Here is a 23,279-nt window from a genome sequence, read left to right as displayed (position 1 = left end):
GCGGCACCAGGGCTAATTTCGCTCACCCTCTGGTCGGCGTTGGCGTCTGACGTTTCTTTCTTTCTCCATGTAAGACACCAATCCAACTGCATGGAGTGATAAGAGATAGTTGACGATATTAGAAAAATATATATTATAATATGCTTTGTTGTAGTCTGTTTTCTGTGACTATACGTCAGACAACCCCACTCGGCAAGAAAATCGCTGTCACGTGACCGAATAACCTCTCAAAGTTGTATTTTTACTGATTGCTGGTGTTTACTTTTCTTTCTCTTACTACATTTAGAGGTTTTTGTCAAGTGAGCTGTCTGACAATCATTGTGAAACAAAAGGCTGTAAGATGTCTGTTTTTTTCTAACACATACCATTTAAATAGCTTGTAAATGAATAGTACAAATATTTCAAAATATATCAGGAATTTCAAAAGCTCTTTTTTTGTAATTCAGAAGTGTGATGCAAAGATTTAAATAGGAGCAAAACAAATCTGAACACTTTACTTAGTGATGTGCAAATGTCAAATATTTACAGAAATTCGATTTCTAAACATTATAGTTTGTACACTATATAGTTTTATTAGTAAAAGTGAATGTCAGTGGGAAATGTTGTGGTCATTTCAATGAAAAATCTGCTGATTGCAAATAACAGTGTACTACCACTTCATACTTTAGCTATGTATTTATTAAAAGTGCTAGTTTTTAAACATGACTTGAGAAACATTCCTGCCCCGCCCTGATGACAGTGCTGTTAATGAACTAAGAGACAAGTTATGGGTCATATGTATCATATATGTGGCTAGATTTGTGTTATATATGGAGCAAATGTTTATCTACTAAATCAAACAAAAGGGTTTTTTTGTGAAATACACATGCTGAACTCGCGAATTTGAAGGTGCTCTCATGTGATAATGAATTAAATGGCGACTTAGTGAATTATAATATTTGCCCAGGATCACATAATTTAAAGCCAGATTATGGGTCAAGAGCATTACAATTAGGTTGAGTAAATTATTTAAGTCACTAGACCTGCAGGTCTAGTAAAAGTTTTATGATTTTTCTAGGCCTGGGATAAATAGCTTTTGACTATTGTCTTTTAGATGTCTCTCTTGTAAAATAATTATTTCAGGGTTACATGAAGACAGCCAATTCATGATGGCTCCATATTTCTGTTTGTTTAAAACCCCATCATTATTACAAGAGATTACCTTTACCTTATAAACCATTCAATAATCTCCATATTTCCTGCACATATCCCCAACTTCTGAAATTCCAACTGCTTAGAACTTCAGGTTTCTTGATGACTCTGCTCTTTTTCTTCCAGCTTGTTCCCCCCCACCCCACAGCTTCTCTTTCCCTCCCCCGAAAAACGACCCGCCAATAGTGGTGACTCCAACAACAAAAAAACTTGTGAGGGAGAATTGACTGCCATACTCCCTGCAGACCCTAACCCTGTTTTTGGTAACATGTAACTGCACCTGGCACCACTTCAGAGAACTCCCATTCCCTGTTCAAAAAGAAAGAGGAAAAAAGGGCAACAAATAGCTCCTAGACATAAACAAATACTATTATATACCAAACTGAGCAGGCACCTTGCAACCTCTCTCACCAATTTAGGCAGAGCTGCATTTTTTGCAAACGGTCATGTGCCTCTTGAATCGTTGTACACAGATGAAATTGTCCATTCAACAGGACTTTTAATTTAGACTGCTAGGCTACTGCCGCCTGAGTGCCGGCAGCCTTAAAATGTCCCACCACTCTTAGAAAGTCTTTAGGTCGTTGAGCCACTAAGGCTGACATTTTTTTTGGGTAAAACTTTTTATTAACACACATCAGCTCACCAAGTACATTACACAGAACGCAATAAGTCAGGCAACATGGGTACAGTAGGTACATTCAGGCAATACAAAATGTTCCTTGGAAGGTCTAGGGCGAAGGAGGGTCTTAACTATCAGTAGTGAGGGGTGGTTGACAGATGTCCCCACTATAGGAATTCCATCTGCCCCACACTCGGGTCCACTTCTTAGGGCAACTCCGGGCCACGTATACTGTCTTTTCCCTGAACATTGACCAGTCCAGATCCTTCTCCCAATCACCCACCACAGGAGGTTGGGTCGCCCCCCACCTCTGAGCTAAGCCCCAAGGTGACCCATTGTGTTAAGCAGTCATTCAGATCTGTCGGCTCCCAAATATTCAACAGACATCTACGCGCTTCGAGGCCAAGATGCATGGACAGTGCTGCATTAATGATGTCATGCACTTTACGCCAGCAGGATTGAATATGGGCACATTCCCAAATTATGTGCATAAAAGTACCCACCCGGCCACATCCCCCGTCTGCAATCCTCCCCGTCCACTCTCCCCATTCGTACCAACTGGGGTCCTGTCACATAACTCCTGTGGAGTATTTTTAGTTGGACTAGTCGGAGGCTGGTATCGCCACAACTCTAGGCGAGGAAACGGCCTCTTGCCATTCCTCGTCATCCATCTCAATTCCATCTCTGGACCATTTCTCGCGAAGCACTTGGAGAGGATCTTGCATATTATTTACCCGTTTTTTGTATAACAGTGAGATATTGTTATCTGGGACGTGGCCGTCTATGACTCTGTCCTCCAATGGGGAAGATTCAGGAAGGATGGTGCTATGTTGCAGATGGAAACGTAGAGCGTGCCTAACCTGTGAGTAACGGAAGGATTCTGAGTCAGCTAATTCAAATTGCTGTTGCAGGGTGATGAATGGTTTAATATCTGATTTGTTCCATAGATCGCCTATGCGTGAGAGGCCTATGAGGTCCCATTTGTCAAACCCTTTGCTTTTCCACAAACTACCCAACTGTTCTGAGTCCCACAACGGGGTTGCAAGGGTGAGTCTACGAGTCCATCCAAGGCTTTTATTGGCAGTATGCCAGGCATGGACAGAGTGTTTAGTGGGGCCTGTGAGTTTAAAGCGTTGTGGTTTAGAATAAAGGGCTCTGTTATAGTTCCCACCAGAGAGAAGCCATCTATCCATATTATAGCCTGGATCCCCGGGACGGGTGTAGGTGACATGGTTGATGGCAGCCAGGTGGGCCGCCCGATAATACTTTTTGATATTAGGGAGGCCAATGCCTCCGTCATACCAATTCAGGGTGAGTTTACTAAGGGCGATACGTGGCTTCCCATTCCACAACACGTTCCGCTGAAGGCCTTCTATCTCCCTGAAGTAGGACGGTGGGACCGGGTCTAGGGAATTCTGCAGGGCGTATAAAAACCGAGGCAAAGACATCATCTTAAAAAGGGCTGCTTTGCCCAGCAGGGATAGAGGGAGTGACTTCCAGCTGTTTATATTCTTACGCAACCTGGACAAAGGGGGGAGAAGGTTTCGGGAGTAACGAAGTGAAGGATCCAGGGAGAGAAATATCCCCAGATACTTGAAGCCCTCTGTACGTATTTGAATTGGGCATCCTTTTGGCAGAATTGGCGGCTCTCCTGCCAGAACACACCACAGAGATTTACTCCAGTTAATAGAGTACCCGGAGAACCTTCCAAAAATGGCAAGGATATCGAGGACAACAATCAGGGACCGCCTCAGAGAGGTCAAATACAGAAGGATATCATCCGTGTAAGGCTGACATATCTGGAAAAAACAAAACTCCCCTTTGTCGGCTGTTGTAAAAGATTTTTTCTGAAAGGCTGTCGAAAGAATGGGCTCTTTTATGCGATAGTCTGTAAAGTTAACAAGGATGGTATGAGGAAATTTAGGATTGGCAGGTTGGTGGGTAGGAACCCGATGAGCTTGCATTATGGAGCGATCGGATGGGACCTTGTCAAGAAGGTATGTTTTAATTAGGGAATCAATGAGCTGAAAAGTATTGTGATGGCTAAATGAGTTCTCTGCTCCCTCGGGAACACCCACAAATCGCAAGTTAGACCTCCTTGCACAGTTCTACATTTCATCGATTTTATTCTTAGACATGGATAACTTTTATTTAATATTCCTTACGTCCATTTCTAGGGTAAGGGAGCTATCCTCAAGGTCCGATCCCTATGTTCTACCGCCAACAGTCTTGCTGGAATTTATAAGACACTTTCCCCAAATGTATTCAGTCTCTGGTGATGAACTGCAACCTCCTGAGCTTGGATGAGGTTTAAATCCCGTATTTCTGCAAGGATAGTCTCCAACAAATTCTGAAACACTACAGGTTGAGGTGAGAAAGTGCCATCTTTCTTGCATGGTATGCCCCCACTTTTTGCTGAATTGCTGAATGTACTTTGACTGAGTGTGCCCTGGACTCCTGCCAATCAGGTGCCCAGGGCCTATGTTCCTTCCCTAAAACCCTAAAACCCAAATTGGCAAACCCTGGCCACATGTCAGCCCCTGGTAAATGGTACCCTAGGTACCCAGGGCCTTGTGACCAGGGAAGGCCTCTAAGGGCTGCAGCACTTGTTGTGTCACCATTAGAGGTCCTGCAGCCTAACACAAACACACTGCCCTTGCAGGCTGAGTGTCTGGGTACAAGACAAAACAGAGAGTCGACATGGCACACATCACTGTGTGCCATGCCCGCCACCTACACTGCCCTGGTATACATAAGCCACCCCCTCTAGCTGGGTGCCCTATGCCAGTGCTGTGAACACAGGAGCATGAGCCCTGTGCCCCTACAGTACCCAGGTGCATTCCTGGGCACTGTAAGTGCAGTGCTGCCATTTAAGAGTACATGGTGCTGAGAGCTCATCAAACACGAACTCCACAGCACCATAATGGCAACACTGAAGACTGAGAAGTTTGGTATCACACGTCTCAGCACCTTAAACCCACACTGATGCCAGTGTGGGATTTAATGTACCAAGCACCCCAGAGGGCATCTTAGAGATGCCCCCTGAAACCTAACCTACAATCCACGTCTGGTTTGGGAGGCTGCCTAGGCTGCCACACAGCAGACATGTTGCTGGACCCCTGGGTAGGAGAGCCCCTGCTCTCCTGGGCCTGCAACAATGCACATCCTGGGCGAGGTGCTAGATCTCCTCCCCCAGGATGGGCAGGGAGAAGCTTCAAAGGCATGCCACCTCTGTGAGCTTCCCCAGGCCACTGGCAGCCCCCACTCTGGCGGGAAGCCTGGCCGGAAACCCCAAATAAGGACAGGGGATGTGCCAGTCTGCCAACCCCACCCCTCAGGTGGGGGAGGCGAGGTGAGGTGAAGCACATCTTCGGGCACTCGCCATCTTGAAGATGGGAGGCCCTACCCAATCAGGACTAGGCTACTGCCCCCCTCCCACAGGAGAGAGGCAGGATAGGGGGTGTACCCACCCCAGGACAGGGACCCATTGGTCCCTGCCCTTCACCTACCTGTAACGCCCCTAAATCTAGTATTTAGGGGCACCCTGAACCTTCCTTCCCCAGATTCCAGATTCCGAAATACAAAGAAGAGCAAGGAAAGAAGACCTGCCCTGCAGCTGCTAAGAAGAGGAAGACACCAACTGCTTTGGCCCCAGCCCTACCGGCCTGTCGACCCTTGAACCTGCTCCTGCTACAACCCGCATCTCTTGTGGCCAGCAACCTCACAAACCCTGGAGGGCCTGGCTACCTTTTGGCTCTAAGCACCTGGGACTCCCATGAGTAGAGGCTCTACTCAAAATCAGCTTCTAATCCCTGGCATCAGACCGGAACCGCGAACCCTGCACACTCTGCACCCGCCAAGCCTGGCCTGTGCCAGAGTGAACAAAGACCACAAGGACAACCCCCGGCGACTGTGACCCTGAGTCCGGCACCCAAGGACTTCCCTCGACGCTCCTGACGATGCCTGCAGCCTCAGAACCGGGTACCCCCCCAACCGCGATCAACAGAGGGTAAGATTTCCCGACACCAAAAGGCACCCCTGCACCCGGCGCCCTGCGGCCCCCTGTGCCCAACTCCTGGGTACCTACCTATCCTCCAACTACCCAACTTACCTCTCGAAGTGGTGGTGGCACCTGAAGAATCTTCGTCCCCGAGATTGCAGTCTTTTTCTAAACCGGAGCTTTCCCATTGAAACCAATTGAGCGCCCGAAGGCTCAAAAGCACCCTGCACCCAGCCGCCCGAGTGGCCCTGGCAGTGTAACCTTTGCACCTATCTACTTCCCCATTTGCCCTGAGCAAGTGACCAAGAGCCCAGCTCCCACAGCCGCGTGGCCTGCTAGTCAGCAGCCACCAACCAAGGCCCCCCTGCCTCCCATAGGATAACATTGGGCCTAACTCACTCTGCACCCGGCTGCTCCTGTGCCGCTGAGGGTGTAACAACTGTACCTACCTGACCCTGGGAGACCCCTGAGTCTGTGCCCAGAACCTTAACTTTGCCAGTTGAGTACTTACCTGAAAGCCGATAACTCAATTTTCTCCATAGGGTAACATTGACTGGTTTCTTCTGAAATTTCTTCTAAGTGTGGAGTTTTCAAAATTTAAAATATTCACCAAAAAGCAGCCGAGTAACGAAAACGAAAATACTCACCTGCTATTAGGTGAGCTCCCAGTGCTGGATCTTGGTGCCCAGCACTGACCCTGAAAAATATTCACAACCTTACTTACCAGTAACCCAATTTTCTTCCATAGGGAATCATTGTCTGTTTTTCTGTGAAATTTCTTCTGTCGATTTTTGTAAACTTCAAATATTCTTTAAAAATCGTACAAACTGTGAAAACGTAATTACTTACCTGCTTTAGATAGAGGTCCCAGTACTGAGTCTAGGCACCCAGTACTAGATTACAAAAGTCAAATACTATACCTGCAACTTGAATTTTCTTCCATAGGGAATCATTGACTGTTTTCTATGAAATATTTTCTAAGTGTTAACTTTTAAAATAGCAAAATGTTGTCTAAAAATCATAGCAGCAACTAAGTCGACTTTTATCACCTGTTTCTGAGAACTGACCCAGGACTGAATTTAGGATCCAGTCCTGGAATTACAAAAGTAATCCTGAAAGTAATCTATTGCAAATAACTTAAAACTTCCATTGAACTCAATGCATTATTGTGTTTGAACTTGTGTTGCCTATTGCAACAATCTGTAACTTTCTACAAAAGCCAATTGCATATTGCAAAAGTATTTATCTAAAGCATCTCATTCTGAGAAAGTATATTTTGATACCTATTGTTGGTTCTAAAATAAAACAAGCATATATTTTTTATATATAAACCATTGGCCTAGAGTTCAGTTATTGAGTGTGTGAGACCATTTGCTGACTGAGAGATGACCTCATTCGTAAACCTGGCCCCATAATTGATATTGTCACATTCGACGTTACACACTGGTAGGTCACCTACTTTAATTGGATCTTCATCCCCTGGTACCAAATACAAGCCCATGCGAGCAAGGTCCTTCCACCCAATGATATTCTTGCCCTTCTCCGCCACATAGATCTTTGTCATAGTCTGTCTACCTAGACACTGTACCTTGCCTGGGAAATAACCTAGCACATTGATATCCTTTTCCCCAAATGCTTTTGGGTTGACATCCGAAATCCACAGATCGTTATTCCCTTCCCATAACTCGTAGAAAGTTGAATCCCTTAATATCATTATCGGGGTACCAGAATCTGCCATTACCTGTAAGGGAACATTATCAATTATAGCAGAGCATAGAGGACCCTTTTTCTGGTTTGATTTATCATCACATTCTAAAGTTACCACAATGTTGTTCAAAGAACTTGTACAATTATCAATGTCAGACTCAACATAGCTCACATTAAATGGCTTTCTCACATTTCTACACACCCCTTGAAAATGCCCAATCTTTTTACATATAACACACCGTTTGTTAATTGCTCGACAATTAGGTGCATTGCCAATATGGTTTTTTGACCCACATCTATAACAGAACATTGGTTGTCTCCTTTGAAATTTTTTTTGTGACCTGTTCTTAACAGTTACTGCGCATAGGGTATTGTCCTTGTCTGACTCAGGGTGTGAAACGAAATTAATTCCAGACTTAGCGTCTTCTATTACTTTGCTGGAGATAGTAGAACGTTCAATGCTTAAGGCTAGATCAATAACTTCAGTCAGTGTTGGGTTCTTGCATCCTAGAATTCTTTGTTTAATTTTCCGTGAAGCACAGTTGAAAACAAATTGGTCTCTAATATAATTATCAGATAATGGCCCAAAGTCACATGTAATAGACAAGACCCTGAGTGCAGATATGTATTCTTCGACCTTTTCCTCTTCTTTTTGCTTCCTGTTGTAAAACTTATGCCGTTCTAGCATTATATTAGGTTCGTCTGAAAATTGTTTTTTTAATCTGGCTACGGCTTCCAAATACACGTTCCATTGACCATCCCCTGCATGAGAAGCAGGTGGTGGAATAGGGACATTACTATCAAAAATTCTTTGGGCGGCTTGGCCCAAACACCCAAAAAAAATAGCAAACTTCCTATCTGGAGAATAACCCACAGCATCGATAGCCACTAAATGGTTTTGAAAAAGCCTAAACCATTCGGACCAAATTATTTCAGGGATACCGGGTTTGCTGAGGAAAGGAGGTGGCTGGGTGATTTGAGTAATCTGTTGAACGTTAGCCATGTTGGAAAAAAAAAAAAAAAAAAAAAATATATATATATATATATATATATATATATAATTACTTATAATGTAGGATGCAAGACAAAATATGTAAATACTCACAATTCCAAGCAAGTGATCAATACATATTAAAACCCAATACTTCACCCATGGTATTCAAAATTTGAAGTGAACTGTCTATCTAAAAAATAGATAGTTGACAAATGGTGGCTGAACAAATTGACAAATACACAATGACAGTATCAAAATAAATGTTCTTATGAGGAGCATCGATTTTTAACTATTAAAATCGAGAATTTAACCAATCCAATCCCATATATGCGTGTGTATCGCAGGGAAACACACGACAAATTGACAGGGGACCAGTATTCCAATAACTCCAATGCTTGTTAGCGTGCGCGTCGCTGAATAAAGAACGACGAGCTGTGTTTGGCTACAAATACCCTAATAAGCTTAGCGTGCGCGTCGCTGAATCATTCACGATGAGCTGGGTAGAAAAAAATCAGCACACTCTTTCAAGCGTGCGCGTCGCTGATAAGCAGGTCGACGCGCTGGCCAATCCTCAATGATATTGCCGCATTCAAACGTGTGCAACACTATGAACCTCCCAGGAGTGCAGCAACAATGTATCCGTTTCTGTACACGGAAAGTCAAACGCTGCGAGCGAAACCAGCCAATCAAAAGGTGTCTCCCTGTACGCTAGAAAACGCGTACCAGCCAATGGGACTCCGTGACAAATTTAAAAAACGTACCTCTTCCGGGACAAACCCGGATGTACGTAACCTCCGACTTTGAAGAGCGTCGCAGGAAGAACTTTGACGCGTCAAATCCGCCGGGCTTTAAAACAGATCCTTTAGAGTGGGTGTCGCTGTGTGGGTGGAGTCTCCCGATCGTCGCCAAATGAAGTGGTGAATAATCCAGCCGAAGACAGGTAGGTTGAAGTGTGAAGCTTTATTCATGTACTCCACCCACAGCACGGAGCATCCCTTCCAGTTGAGACCCTAACTGCAACTGACTCATATTGCTCGAGTCACCGATCAACGTACATCTTTAAACATATACAATTCCATCACCCATAACAAACAACGCGTGCGCGATGCATCGCGCGAACCACATCATGTGAAGGATGCATCGCACGCATGGCGCGCGATGCATGACTTCACATCATGCCGTACCGAGCGCAAGTAACCACCACAGAACCCTACCCATTTGCGAATGGGCTATCAACTACTTGAAGTAGGTGGTGAAAGGCGAATGTTTTGTGACCGTATTTCGGTCGCAAAACATTCATACATACCTATGAAATGTCGTATTGGGAAGGGACGTCCTAAATATACCCCTTCCTAAAATTGAATCGCAAACTCAAATTGCTATTCGGTAACAGGTTACCAAATTGTAATTTGAGTTTGATACATGTGAAAAGGCTTCTTTGCGTACGCAAACTGTCCGATTCTGCGAATCAGCCCGTTTGCGACCTAAAAAAGGCTTCATATATGTGGCCCAGAGTGATAGTCATGTGCCAACTGTAATTAACATTTTATATTAAAGTGATACACAGACAAAATACTGGTAGTACCAAAGGAATAGAAAATGCCTTGTTTACAGGTGAGGGGAATAGTGTGGGTGTGAGAGATGGTGAAGGTGAGGTTATGTGAGGTTGCATATACAGTAGGAAGAGTGAAAAGGCAGTTGTCGTGTGAGATATGAAAGTGGATAATTTCAAGAAGATATGGAGAGAAAGGGGTCATACATGGCTAACAGAGTGAGAGACTGCTGAGGAAAGTGGTGCGAAGGGGAGCACGGGAGTAACTGAGACACTACTTACCCCTTCCACTGACCTTAATAATGGGGACAATACTTTCCCCTTATTCATAAAAAAAGTTTCCCACTTTTCGGTTCTTAAACGTTGGCATGTGTGAAAGTGCATTTGAAATAGATAATTGTCGCTGTTTCCCACAATTTGTCACCAGACAACGTCACCACTTGATTGACGTGAATACATTTCAGCGAAATGAGTAGCTCGTATTGTGGCATGGTCACTATGCTAATTTGTAACTTTAAAACCCGAAAAAGCCCACCTGCTTTAGGTCACAATATATTGGATAGTAAACATTCACGCTCGTGTTTTCAATACCAAGTTTCAACTTTCTTCGGATACGAAATGAACAGGTTTTCACTCCATACGTTCCATTAGTACTGCTAAACGTCCCGTCTTCCAAAGAGCTGCGTAATGATGATACGTGAGATCGTGATAAATTATGAGACCCCGCCCCTTACTATGAAACCGAGGTGATATGAAACGGCCATCTTGTAACTTGAAAACTTGCTGTTTCTACGATTGTGTTATGATTGTATTGTGTGTCCACTTAAAACCTAAATATGTATATATGTGTTAAAATTATAATTGGGTGTACTCATTCGAATATTCAGTATGTCAAATTTCTCGGTCGCCTATCCTGTTACTGTGTACAACAAAACAGATATGTTATCGTACTAACGTAAATAAATCTGCGCCATAAAACGTTTGGACAACTCTGAATACAATTGTAACAATAGAAATACTCAGTGATTGCCTCAAGCTAGCTTTATCTGCATTCGTAAGACGGCTCCAGACGCTAAGACATGGCCGCTACCTCCTCGCGAAGCTCTTGCGAGGACGCGCGCCCGCTGTCAGGGGTGGCTGCGGGGGTGTGCCTCAGTCCTAGCAGCAGTTTTTTCCTGGACCGGGCGCTTCCTGCACGAGATGGCGTCAGTTCTGTGTTGCTTGAGGTGCTGCGGGGATGGGGGCCCTGGGCACATCCCTTTGAAGGAGATGCCAGCGGTGCAGTTGGACACGCAGCACATGGGTGAGGAAAGCTGACATTGGCCTCTAGATAGGTGCAGTTTTCCCATTACATCTTCTTATCCCTTCGTGGACAACTCCAGTCCTGTGTTTTTTCTAGTATTTACATATTTTTAAAAAACGCGAGAGCATCCTAGAATTTTCTCTCCTTATTCATCTGGACACATGCGTTTATAACGACCAGCTTTCCGTTTTATTCTGTGTCCTTCCCACGCAGCTAAGAGCGACAGTGTGTTCTTTATTTTGCTATCACTGCCCTCGCGCCAGAATACTCTATCTCTCCAGCGTAAAAAGTAATCTATTTGTGTGTTGTGTATTTTTTTTACCGCACATATTAGGCGATGGTTGTGTTTCCCGTTTGTGTCGTCTGTCTTCTAATTCTTCCATACCATAACCCTTCCCCTAAAGTCCAAAAGAATAACACAAGTTAGGAAAATATATATATATATTTATATCTCAGGGATGCCTTGAAAAGTGTTCATGCATATTTAATTAATTTACTTATTTTCTTATCCACTCCATGCGCTGTTAGCATGTTCCAGTGCTATTTCTGCTTTCTCGGACTCATTTGGTGAGAGATAGTTAATATCAGGGAGACTATGTGTTTGCTATGCCAATTTAAATGATATCTAGCATTAAATATAGTTTCACTGCGCTAAACCAACTACTCAGAGTTCAGGGGCACTTAGGTTGTGAGTAAGGCCTTCCATTCTCTAGTGCACACCAGACTCCTTGTTTGCACTGAGATGATGGCGATGTGGTTTTATAGAGCACCTGGGGGCATATTATCAAGGGTCAATTCGCCGCCTTTTTGGCTTTAAAAGCCAAAAAAGCGGCGATAATTTCATCTCCATATCTACAATGCAGCGCTAACATGCATTAACGCATGTTAGCAGCCGTTTTTGCACCGCATCTCATTCCTGGGATGACCATCGCTAATGAGATGCAAATTAGGCGTGCTGTCGAAGTTACAACATGTAATAGAGCGCTAACACAACAGCGCTGTATCAACAAGATTTGTGAGGCGATATTGAAACTCCTGCTAACTGTGGGTATCGCCGGATCCTTATGTCTCCTCAAAACCTTACTTAACCATGTAGGGGCATATTAGTGCATGGGAGGTGGATTGGCAGGTTAAATCCACACTCCCATATTTACAACCTCATCATTAGCGCTCACAAGTTATCGCTGTTTTTCACGCGATATTGGCGCTTTTGCCACTATCCCTGGATTTCTTATCGCCTTCGGAAAACGCGTTAGTAATACCGCGCTAACTCTGCGAAGAAATCCAGCGATAGAAAGAACAGCGATACGAGCGCTTTGCGATCATTATCGCAATTCATTGCTGATATGCCCCCAAGTTAGTTGGGTATAACTAACTAAGGGGCATATCAGCAACAACCGGCGATAATTATCGCTAGGATAATTATCGCGGGCTAGCGTGGATTTTTATCGCTGAGATAGTGTGCTATTAGCAACGCTTATCTCAAAAGCGATAAAAATCCTAGCGCTAACTGCCTAACCTGAGATTCAAGTAGTGTGGCGTTTAGTTTGCTGATAGGGACTCACAAACTTAGCCATGATATCCACCTTCCATAGGATATCGTGGCTAAGTCAGTCCTGAAGCAGGCGTAAGTAAAGTAGCGATAACAGGGGTTATCGCTACTTTTCCTACCGCTATGCTTCATAGCGTGGGGCTTAATGTCGCTTAGCGACATTTCTCCTGTCATGTTAGGTCAGGAACGCCCACTTTGCATCTCATTAGAGATGCAAAGCTGGGCGTTAGGAGTCCTGACGCTAAAGCAAGGTTTCACACGTTAGCGTGGCCTTGCTAATTAGGCGATGAAATTATTGCCGCTTTTCGGCCGAAAACGTCCGCAAAAGCGGCGATAAGTTTTTTATCGCCAACTTGTAGATATGCCCCTAAAGGCGGCGCACCACTATACAGTTTGAGAGGTGACATCCTATGTTGAAGTGCAGTATACCGGAGGCACACTTGGTTTAAACTTTAAACTTAAGTTCCAGATTTATCAGTTGGATTTTGTTAGAAATGTGACCAAGAGCTTCAAGACATAAACAGTGTTGTGTTCTGAGTGTGCATTTGTACTGTTAGGATTAAAAACAAGAGGCATGGTAAAGCAAGCTTTTTCTCTTCGCCAGTGTGATCTGTTTTATTTTACCAATGCAATGATGATTGCTTTTCCTGGTATGTGATTGCTTTTGATCTACTATTGCCACCTTTTAAAAACAAACTCTCACTCTTGAAATTACAGTTGAACGGTTATGTTGTTTTTTCTTGATCCAATAGGTAGCATATGGGTTTTTAGAAATATATTGAAATACTGTGAAGACCTATTCCAATGCCATCTTTGAACTGTTTAAGTGATTAGTTTGTATTTCGTTTCACTTGGATCTTGGGGTCCTTTTCCCGATGGTTTTATGCTTTTAGCGGTTGTATATTGTGTAGCATAGTGGATCACATTCTGAATCGTAGAATCAGATACATTTATTCCCAAGGATGGTACTTGCAAAGGGGGTAAATCTTAATGCAGATTTTTCTTTTTTTTTTTTAGTAATCTGAGCATGTGGGAAGGTGTGTGTTCGCTAGGCTGCCTTTCATGTTTAAAAGCTTTATTTGGATAATAACACGAAATACAGAAGGCCAGCAATACAAAAAAGAGCACAATGAACTAGATATATAAACAATAAAATGGCTAGCACAAGCGCAAAAGAGAAAGCTGTTTACATTTTATGAGGAAGTAAGGGGAGGGAAGGGGGAAGGGAAGACAAGGGGAACTCTTACAATTTAATAATATGAGGTATTGCATATTAACGAATAAATGTGAACCATAATCATATTATAGTTAAGAAATACAATAAGCCAACAAGTTTTAGAGGAAAAAGAGCAGAGAAAAATAAATAAATTACGGGGGTTTGACATTTTCAGAATTTAAACAAGAATTATTTGTTAGTGGCATTTTGTCTAAATAAGTAGTGAGTGGCAGCCAAAAAAGATCTCTATTAACCATTGGATTGCAAGAGAAGGCAAAAGCAAAGTCGATGACGATGGCAGAGACTATTCCACCAGTGTTGGACAGAAAGTTTTGTAAGAGTTTTTCAATTCAGAGTTATGTGTTGAAAAGCTAACATCAGGCCAAAATGACCATGGGGCATATTATCAAGAGCAAAATCGCCGCTTTTCCGGCGCTATGCACCGGAAAAGCAGCGATTTTTACAACTCACAATTTACAAGGACTCGTGATCACGCTTTAGCGTGAGTTTCCTTGAATCAGGTGCCTTTTTAACCCTACTTTGCATGTCAGCGATATACATCGCTAATGACATTCAAAGTAGGCGTTCCCAACCTAATCCGCATGGATTCCGTCAAAAACACATCGCCCTGTTATCGAGGTGGGTCAGGCGATCACAAAAACTACGCTAACCGCGTTTTGCGACGGATTTTAACCCCTGAAGAAAACCTGACTTAGCCATCCTGCCAATGGAAGGTGGATTGTCAGGCTGAGTTCGCCAGGGAATATCAACAAGGATTTCGCCATTGGTGAGTTTATATCGCTAAATTTCCAGCGATAGTCAAGCATTTTGCTGTTAATGCTGGATTTGAAATCGCCCATGCGCAAAGCGTTGTTAATACAGCGCTATCATGGCGATACAATCCAGCAATAGTCGGCGAAAGCAAAAAACGTGCTAAGCGCGTTTAGTGATAATTATCGCTACGTGTTGATAATATGCCCCCATGTTTGTGAGAGGGGAGCTCTAAAGATTCAAACAGACTACTAGAGAAAAGAATAGGAATAGAAAAAGGAGTGAGAATGTTGAATAACCGAGAAATATAGGACCAAATTTGTCCCCAAAAATGAGAAACGGAAGGGCAAAGAAAAAGAAGGTGCATGAGGTCAGCATTAGGAGATCCACAGGTTCAGCAGTTTGTGTCAGTAGAAAGAGAGAATTTAACTATAGAAGTAGGGGTGAAATAAAGTCTATGGTATAGGAAAAACATAGATTGAGTGAGAGAAGCAGATCTAGAAATTTTTAGACAACGGGACCAGCGTTTGTCCCAAAAGTTGACGGTCCATTCACATCCCAGGTCTAACTCACATGCATGTTCAATTTTATTTTTAGGACGATCTGGATCAGGGGCTAAGGAGTGTTTGTAAATGAGAGAGGCCTTGGGTATAGAAAGAAGAATCTTGAGAAGAGAGTTTTGTTCAGAGAGAAGGGGAGCAGAGGGAAGAGAGTAAAAGTATCCAGAATAAGTGCCATTAAAGTAGAGAATTTCTGTAGAAAAGAACGGGGACAATGAAAGGTAGCCTGAAATTGGGGGAAGGAACAGGGAGATAAACCATCAAATAGGTTCTTGACCAAAATTATTCCCCATAATCGCAAGGATTTCTAAAAGATAGTTCTATTCTTAATGGTAATAAGGGAAAAATTGGAGATTCTAAAAAGGACTCCCTAGAAACAAATTTTGGTTGGGTTAAGGGTTTCAACAGGAGGCAAGTGTGTTTAAACGAGGGAAGAGAAGTTGGAGGAGTCTTGGCAGAAAAGGCCAGAACTTTCTTTAAAGAGAGGGGTAAAAGAAAAGCACGTTCAATAGAGAGCCATAGGGGGATAAAAGGGGAAGGTTCGGAAAGGAGCCATCTCGAGGCCTGACGGAGGCAAAAGGATTTATGGTAGATATGAAAATCAGGACAATTCACACCCCCATTAGATTTTGCCTTGCGAAGAAAAGATAGGGATATGCTAGCTTTTTTATTTTTCCAAAGGAAGCTGGAGAGGTGAGAATCAATCTTTTTAAAGTAACAGGCAGGGATATGGACAGGGAGCATGGAAAGAGCATAAATTAAGGTAGGGGTAACCATTTTAATTGAGGTCAACCGACCCCACCACGAAAGAAAAAGAGGATTCCAGGATGAGAATAGTTTGTCAATCCGAGATAAGGCCTCAGTCATATTTAGTTTAACATAAGAGGTGCTGCAATTGGTGAACCATATACCCAAGTATTTGATTTTAGAACTATTCCATGCAAAACCAGTAGAAGAGAAGGAATGTTGATAGCAAAATGTTGTGAGAGGGAGAATTTCTGTTTTGTCTGAATTGATTTTGTAACCAGAGACAAGGGAAAATGAAGAGAATTCATGTAATAAAGGAGGAATAGAAACTTCAGGGTCAGAAATGAAAAGAAGAATATCATCTGCATAAGCGGAAAGCTTTAAATGTTGCTCACCATAAGAGAAACCAGATATAGATTCATTATTACGGATCGATGATGATAAAAAGGGTTCGAGAGCTAAGATAAAGAGAAGGGGGGAGAGAGGGCAGCCGTGACGAACTCCACGTTTGAAGAGGGAAGTAGGAGGATACGCAGCCATTGACTAACTCGAAAGCTCTGGGGGCAGAATAGAGTAAAGAGATAAGCGAAATCAACTTGGGACCAAAACCATGCCACTTCAAAGATTCAAATAAAAAAGACCAATCAACTCTATCAAATGCTTTTTCCGCGTCAACAGAAATGGCCGCTAAGGATGTGGAGAGGGAAGGAATTTTATTCAAGACGTTAAGAAAAAGACGAGAGTTGTTAATCTGCCCTTGACGAAGCCACATTGCTCCTTACCAACCAAATGAGGCATCAGAGGATCTAGGCGTAAAGCAAGTGTTTTGGCGAATAATTTATAGTCTACATTGACCAAGGAAATCGGGCGATAATTTTTACAAAACATGGGATCCCGACCGTCTTTATGAATCAAGCAAATCATGGCCTCTTGAAAGGTGCCGTCTGTCTTACTAGAGAGAAAAAATGAATGAAAAAGTTGTAAGAGTTTAGGAATTAATAAGTTAGAGAAATGTAAATAGAATTCAACTGAAAACCATCTGGTCCCGGGGTTTTCCCTTTCTTTAAAACATTTAAAGCATTGGATAATTCATTAAGGGAAAGGTCTGTTTCAAGTTTAGAAAAGTTAAGGTGATATTGGACGGGGTCAGAAGTTTAAGATAAGATTGAATGAGAGAAGTGGAAGGAGGAGATTCTGGGATATAAAGGTCTTTATAAAATAACATAAATTCATTGAGAATGTACTGATCTTTAGGAATGGGCTTGCTGTCTGAAGAATAAATAGTCGATTAGAGTACGGTCTTTATGAGATTTGAGGTAATTAGCCAAAAGTTTACCAACTTTATTGTATCCTCCGTAATATCGAGCACTGCTACGAAGAAGTATGGAAGACGCATTATCAGTTGTAGTCTTGTTAAAGGCTAATTTGGCAGGGACAAGAGCTTGTAAAACAGTCTGTCGGCGAAGTATAGAATTTGTGTTCTAAGGCCTTAATATTTGCTGGAGTAGCTTTATGTTGTTGAAGGAAGCGTTTCTTCTTTTGTGAGACGAAGTCCATGATAAAACCCCTCATTGTAGCCTTAAAGGAGTCCCGTAGTATATAGGGGGGAGAGTTGGGATCATTATTTAGTTCAAAAAATGTGTTAGCAAAAGTGGTGAAAGAAGAAGGAACTAGCTTGGCCAATAGGTCTCTCCTTTGGGACCTTATAAGTGTTTAGCCATGCGACAGTTGCATAACTAAATGCTTCTAAGGTCCCAAAAGCGAGACCTATTGGCTATGCAAAGCGGCCGTGAAAGTAAAAGTGATCACGATCAAACATCAAAGCGGCCGTGCGGCTGCTGAAGTGAAAGTAATCGCGGTAAAGCGCGCGCCCGCGCACATGCACTGTGGCTCCAGGCTGGCCTGGTAGCACTTTTTGGAGCCGTCTCAATAAGTCTCGCCAGACCAGCGCATGCGCTGGGTCAGGCGAGACCTAAAAAGAGGGTCAAGAAGGAGAGAATTCTCAAAACGCAATCTGGAGGACCTGGAATGTGGAGGGAGCAGATCAAAGTCAACCACAATCGGGGCATGGTCAGAAATGACAATGGGTTCGATAGATGAAGATAGAAGATTTTGAGATAGACTGAGAGAGAAAAATATAGTCTAAACAGGAAAAGGAGTTGTGAGGAGGAGAGAAGAGAGAAAAGTCAAGAGCATCAGGATGAGTGAGTCTCCAAGCATCTATAAGATGTGTTTGGGAAATAGTGTCAAGAAATTGTTCATGGGCTTTGAGGAATGAAGCGTACCTGATATTGACGGTCAAGAAAGGGATCAACAACTTAATTGTAGTCACCTCCTAGGATAAAGAGATCATCTTTAAACTGAATACATTTCTGTTTGATCTGAGGTCAAAAGGAACAGTCAGGTTGAGTAGGGCCATAAACATTGAATACAGTCAAAGAAACGTTATTCATTGACAATTTAGCTAGCAACCATCTTCCATCAGTATCAATTTCTTACGATATAGCTTTACAGTTCAATTTCTAGTGGCATAACATTATAACACCATTTTTTAGGTCTCGCGCCTAGCGTTGCAGTGCACAGCACTGCACGCGTAGCGCGATACCTCTTGCACGGGCTTCAGAAAGCTAACCACATGATTGTGCGTGTGGTTTTGCTTTCGCCGTCTGCCATTGGCTTTAGCGTGCTTTTAAAAAAAAAAAAATACAGTACGCAATACAGCAGTGTTCTTCGATACCTAATTAAGCACATGTTTCTAATCAGCGTCTGTTCGCTTTGTTGATGCGCTCGCTGCATATGCATACATGATAGGCATTACAAGTAAACTAATAGTAGGAAAAACATCAGCAAAGAGATGAAACATAATGTATGATATACAAATTCTGTACAGATCGCATACAAGCATTGCTTAGATACATTGTGTATGTGTGTGTTTCACTGTTTGTGTGTACATTACTGTCTGTGTGTGCATGGTTGTTTCTATGTGTGCATTACTATCTCTGTGGATACGTCTTTGTCTCTGTGTGTATATTATTGTCTCTGTGTGTGCGCATCACTGTGTGTCTCTGTCTTAGTGTGAACGTCTGTGTATTTACATCACTGTCTCTAAATGCAACACTCATCTGTGTGCATCAATGTCTGTATGTACATTACTGTTTCTGTCTGTGCATCACTGTCTCTGTATGTGTATTACTGTCTCTCTGTGCAGCAGTGTTTCTGTACGTGCATCAAGCCTCTGTGTGCATCATTGTCTCAGTGTGCATCACTGTGTGTGTATTACTGTCATTGTATGTACATAATGTCTCTGTATGTGTTTATGTGTGTCTGTGTATGCACGTCTGTCTCTATATTCTCTATATGTGCATATCTGCTTGTGTTTTTGTCTCAGTGTGTCCGTGTCTCTCTACATGTGTATCTCTGTTTTTGCAATGCAATAGGTCTCACATTTACACAGGTTTAAGCTATTGGCATCGTAAATGAGAATTAATTTGATTTATGTTTTAAAAACCAAAACATAAATATAAGGCATAGTCCTTTCCAATGGCAATAGCTCAAATTCGCGTAAATGCGAGACCTATTGCATTGCAAATGCTTGTTCTTAGTAGAGGTAGGAGAGACTAAAACTGAACCAACCCAACATTTTTTTAATTTTAATGCCTCGGGTTCATTTAGGTGAGTCTCTTGTAAGAGAACCAAATCAGGATTGTAAGAGGCAAGATGTGATACAATTCTGTCTTTTAATTGGGTTAATGAAGCCTTTTACATTCCAGGAAATAACTGAATGCAAAACCATCAATGATAAATAAGGAACAATATATGCAACAATGAAAGAAGGTAGTAAGAGTTAGAGGAAGGGGAGAAGAGTCAGGGAGAAAGGAAACAAGCATTGGCATAGCCAATAGGTCTCGCCTTTGGGACCTTCTAAGTGTTTAGACATGCAGCAGTTGATGTAAGGATATTGTGCTGCATAACTAAATACTTATAAGGTCCCAAAAGTGAGACCTATTGGCTATGCCAATGCTTGTTATTTATGTGTTTTGAAAACCTGCAAGCGATGCGTAAACAGGCACTTTGTTCTTGTAGTGCTTGCTTACGGGAATCCAGGCTGGCAGTAAAAGAGGCGCAGTTGCTGCCAGCTTTGCTTCTCGTAAGCAAGGACTATAAGTATATAGTACGTGTTTACATATCACTTGCAGGTTTTCAAAACACAAATAAAAGGCATTATTATTTATAATACAATATCTCAAACTCTCGCAAATGCAAGACCGATTGCATTGCAAATGCTTGTTTTATTTTGTGTATGTGATTATGGCATGGCTTACTGCGGCCGATTATACAAATAAGTGGCAGGGAAGTATAAATATTGTTTCATTTGCACTGCTCCCAGCAGCCAGCTCTGTGTTCGCTGCAAATGAAACGAGCACCGAGATCTTCTGTTGCTGCCAAAATTACGATTACAGATGTGAATGAATTTAGATATTTAAAGAAATGAGCTCCCCCTGAGTTCATATATTCTGCAAATGCAACTGTCCCACCTACCTCTCACACAGCTTTTCACAAACACCCTAGTAGTCAAAGAATGTCACCACTGTCTTTGGAAAGATGTGTCGGCCCTGGATCTTTCAGGACAGTGCAAATGACATAAGAAAAAGCTACACTTGTACGCCTGTTTTTCTTTTTTTGTCTGGCAATTATAGAGGTACCGGAGAAAACTTTCTAAAGCTGCATGACGTGCAGTTCTATTTTGGAACACCCCGAAACTGCATCTGAAACTATTTCTCTACAACCTGAACCCAATATTTAAAATCCTCTTTCCTGCTGTAGTGGAAGAAGTCTGCTGCACCATTTACTTTAAAGCAAAATGGGGGTGGACAACAAGCAATGGCGGGGACAGAAGCAACACAAAGGAGGTTGGGGGTTAGGAAAAGCAACACAGGGGAAAGACAAAACATCATCGGATGGGGGAAGCGAAGCAACACCTGCTTTGTATTATTACAGTGGCAAAATTGCTTGTTATTTTCTGTAAGTTGTGTTCTTGGAGATATGCACAGCGGGCTATTACACAATTTACAGACCATAACAACAAGCAATTTCACCATAGAAATAAAGGGAGCCTGACAACGATTCCAAATAACCATTGAGTGATACAATACCTTCAGGGCAAGCTTGCGGTATAACAGTGTGTCTGCAAAATTAAGTTGGTTGGGGAGAGAGGACACAGCCAATAAGTGAGCCCTTTAACACTGGAACCTCTCTGCAAACTGCTGACTAGGGAGCTGGGTACCCATCTTGGTGCCTCGGCGTCAGCTCAATATTTTGTAAATATTTTTACATTTTTGTAAAGTACATATTGTCCCCCACCCGCACAAATGTTATTGAAAGAAAAAAAAACTGCGATTATAGTGATACTGTAGAGGTGGTGGGGCGCGCACGTACTGTTGTGTGAGGGATGAGGGGGTGAGGAAAGAAGGCACATGGAAATAAAGTATACAAAATATAATTTGAATTAAACCAAAACAAAAGCAGCGATCTTGGAGGCGTGGTGGGGCGGGCAAGCAGTGTTTTGGAAGGAAGGGAGCCTTTTTTATTTAGGTATCTGATTTACTAAAGGGTGGCAGTCTATTTTGGTGCCAGGGGCGATTTCCTGTCCCAGTCCTACTCTTCACCCAATCCAGGAATACAAAGATAGCACCAGTCACTGAGCAGCTTTGGTAAACACGCACGACTGGCATATGAAAACAAGTGACATAATAAAACTGGTTCAGAATTTTTACTAAAAAAATTAAAATTACACACGCACCTTGAAAGCGCTGTGTTGTGAGTTTCCCTTACGTGGATGAAGTTTGCCACTGGGATTGAAAACTGTTAAGGGTGGGGAGGAAGCTTGGCATAGAAATAGAAGATTTCTACCACCGGGAGGAAGCTTGGCATAGAAATAGAAGATTTCTACCACCGGGATAAAAGAGGTTTGCTTCGCGGAGGAAGAGAAGCTAGGTAGGCAAAGAACATGAGAGTGGCTCGATTTGGAAAGAAGTTTGGCATCTGGAGAAAAGTAGCTTGACAGGAGGAAGTGATACAATACGGTGACGCAGTGGGGACGTTGTGGGTGGCTTGGAGATGGGTGAAGCTTGGCTTGTGGAGAAACAAGCAAAAGGAAAGTGTTCGCGATCGCGCGAAAAACAAAAGCAGGGGTGCGCGCCGGCAAACACGCGAGTGGGACGGCAAAAGTGAAAGCAGGGGTGCGCGCGTGAAGGTGGAAAAAGTGAAAGCTCCAGATGGCGCCTCGGGCGCTGAAAGCTGCTGGCTGCGCGCATGCACGCTCGCGTGAACGCAAGCACTAGGCCAGCCAGCAGCACTTTGAAAACTCACCTACTAAATGTCTCTCCGAGCAGCGCATGTGCGCTGACTCAGCGAGACCTAAAAATGTAAAGAAGAGGGAAGTTAAGAAGTCATATGAAAAAAGAAACATATAAGAAAAAGGATGCAAAACAGCCAAGGAAAGAGATGGGAAAAATACAAAAAAGAGGAACGAATGGAAGGGAAGAAAGAGTAAGAATAAGAGAAGACAGTACATGTCAAAATGGCGACTGTGGTACGTACTTTACGGGAAACAAAGGGAAGGATGAGAGGCGGCATGGACAACGGAAACAGTACACCCAACAAAGGGTAACACACCACACCAGGACTTCAATTAAACATGAACAGGAGCGGGAACATGGAGAGTAATGCAGTAAACTTTCAATGAATCTGTAAAAGGAAACAAAGAGTTATGCAAATAAAAGCAAGATGAACAGTGGAGTCAAAATAACATAAAACTATAACAACAAAATCAATGCAGTGGCATAACAAAAGAAGCACTACAGTCAAGTTCCAGAAGGAGGAGGAACAGTCTCCATTGAAGCGGTAGAATGAGATTGAATAAACCTGCTGAGATCATCCGGATCTTCAAAAGTGGAAGTCTTGTTTAAGAAGGTGACCTTAAACAGGCACGGGTGGAACAAACCATATCTTGCACCCAAGGAGCGAAGAGCTGGACGAAGATCCAGAAATTATTTTCGTCGTTTGGC

The 23,279-nt window shown here is 42.8% G+C and overlaps 1 protein-coding gene across 2 annotated transcripts in view; it reads left to right on the top strand.

Moving 5' to 3' along the window:
* SPRYD7 (SPRY domain containing 7) overlaps positions 1-23,279 on the top strand; it is an 875,965-nt gene that overhangs the window by 585,580 nt on the left and 267,106 nt on the right. Inside the window, exon 1 of one of the 2 annotated variants that reach the window (XM_085621931.1) lies at positions 11,211-11,366. The exons of the other annotated variant lie outside the window; for it this stretch is intronic. Coding sequence (XP_085478057.1) covers positions 11,264-11,366 — 103 coding nt within the window. The 5' untranslated portion in view covers positions 11,211-11,263. Of the gene's footprint in view, positions 1-11,210; positions 11,367-23,279 lie in introns of those variants that run through there. 2 annotated transcript variants of the gene reach the window in all.

The sequence above is a fragment of the Triturus cristatus genome, chromosome 8 (genome assembly GCF_964204655.1).
Source record: "Triturus cristatus chromosome 8, aTriCri1.1, whole genome shotgun sequence".
Taxonomy (NCBI): domain Eukaryota; kingdom Metazoa; phylum Chordata; class Amphibia; order Caudata; family Salamandridae; genus Triturus; species Triturus cristatus.
Note: the sequence above shows the minus strand (reverse complement) of the source record. Positions and strands in the feature narration are given on the sequence as shown.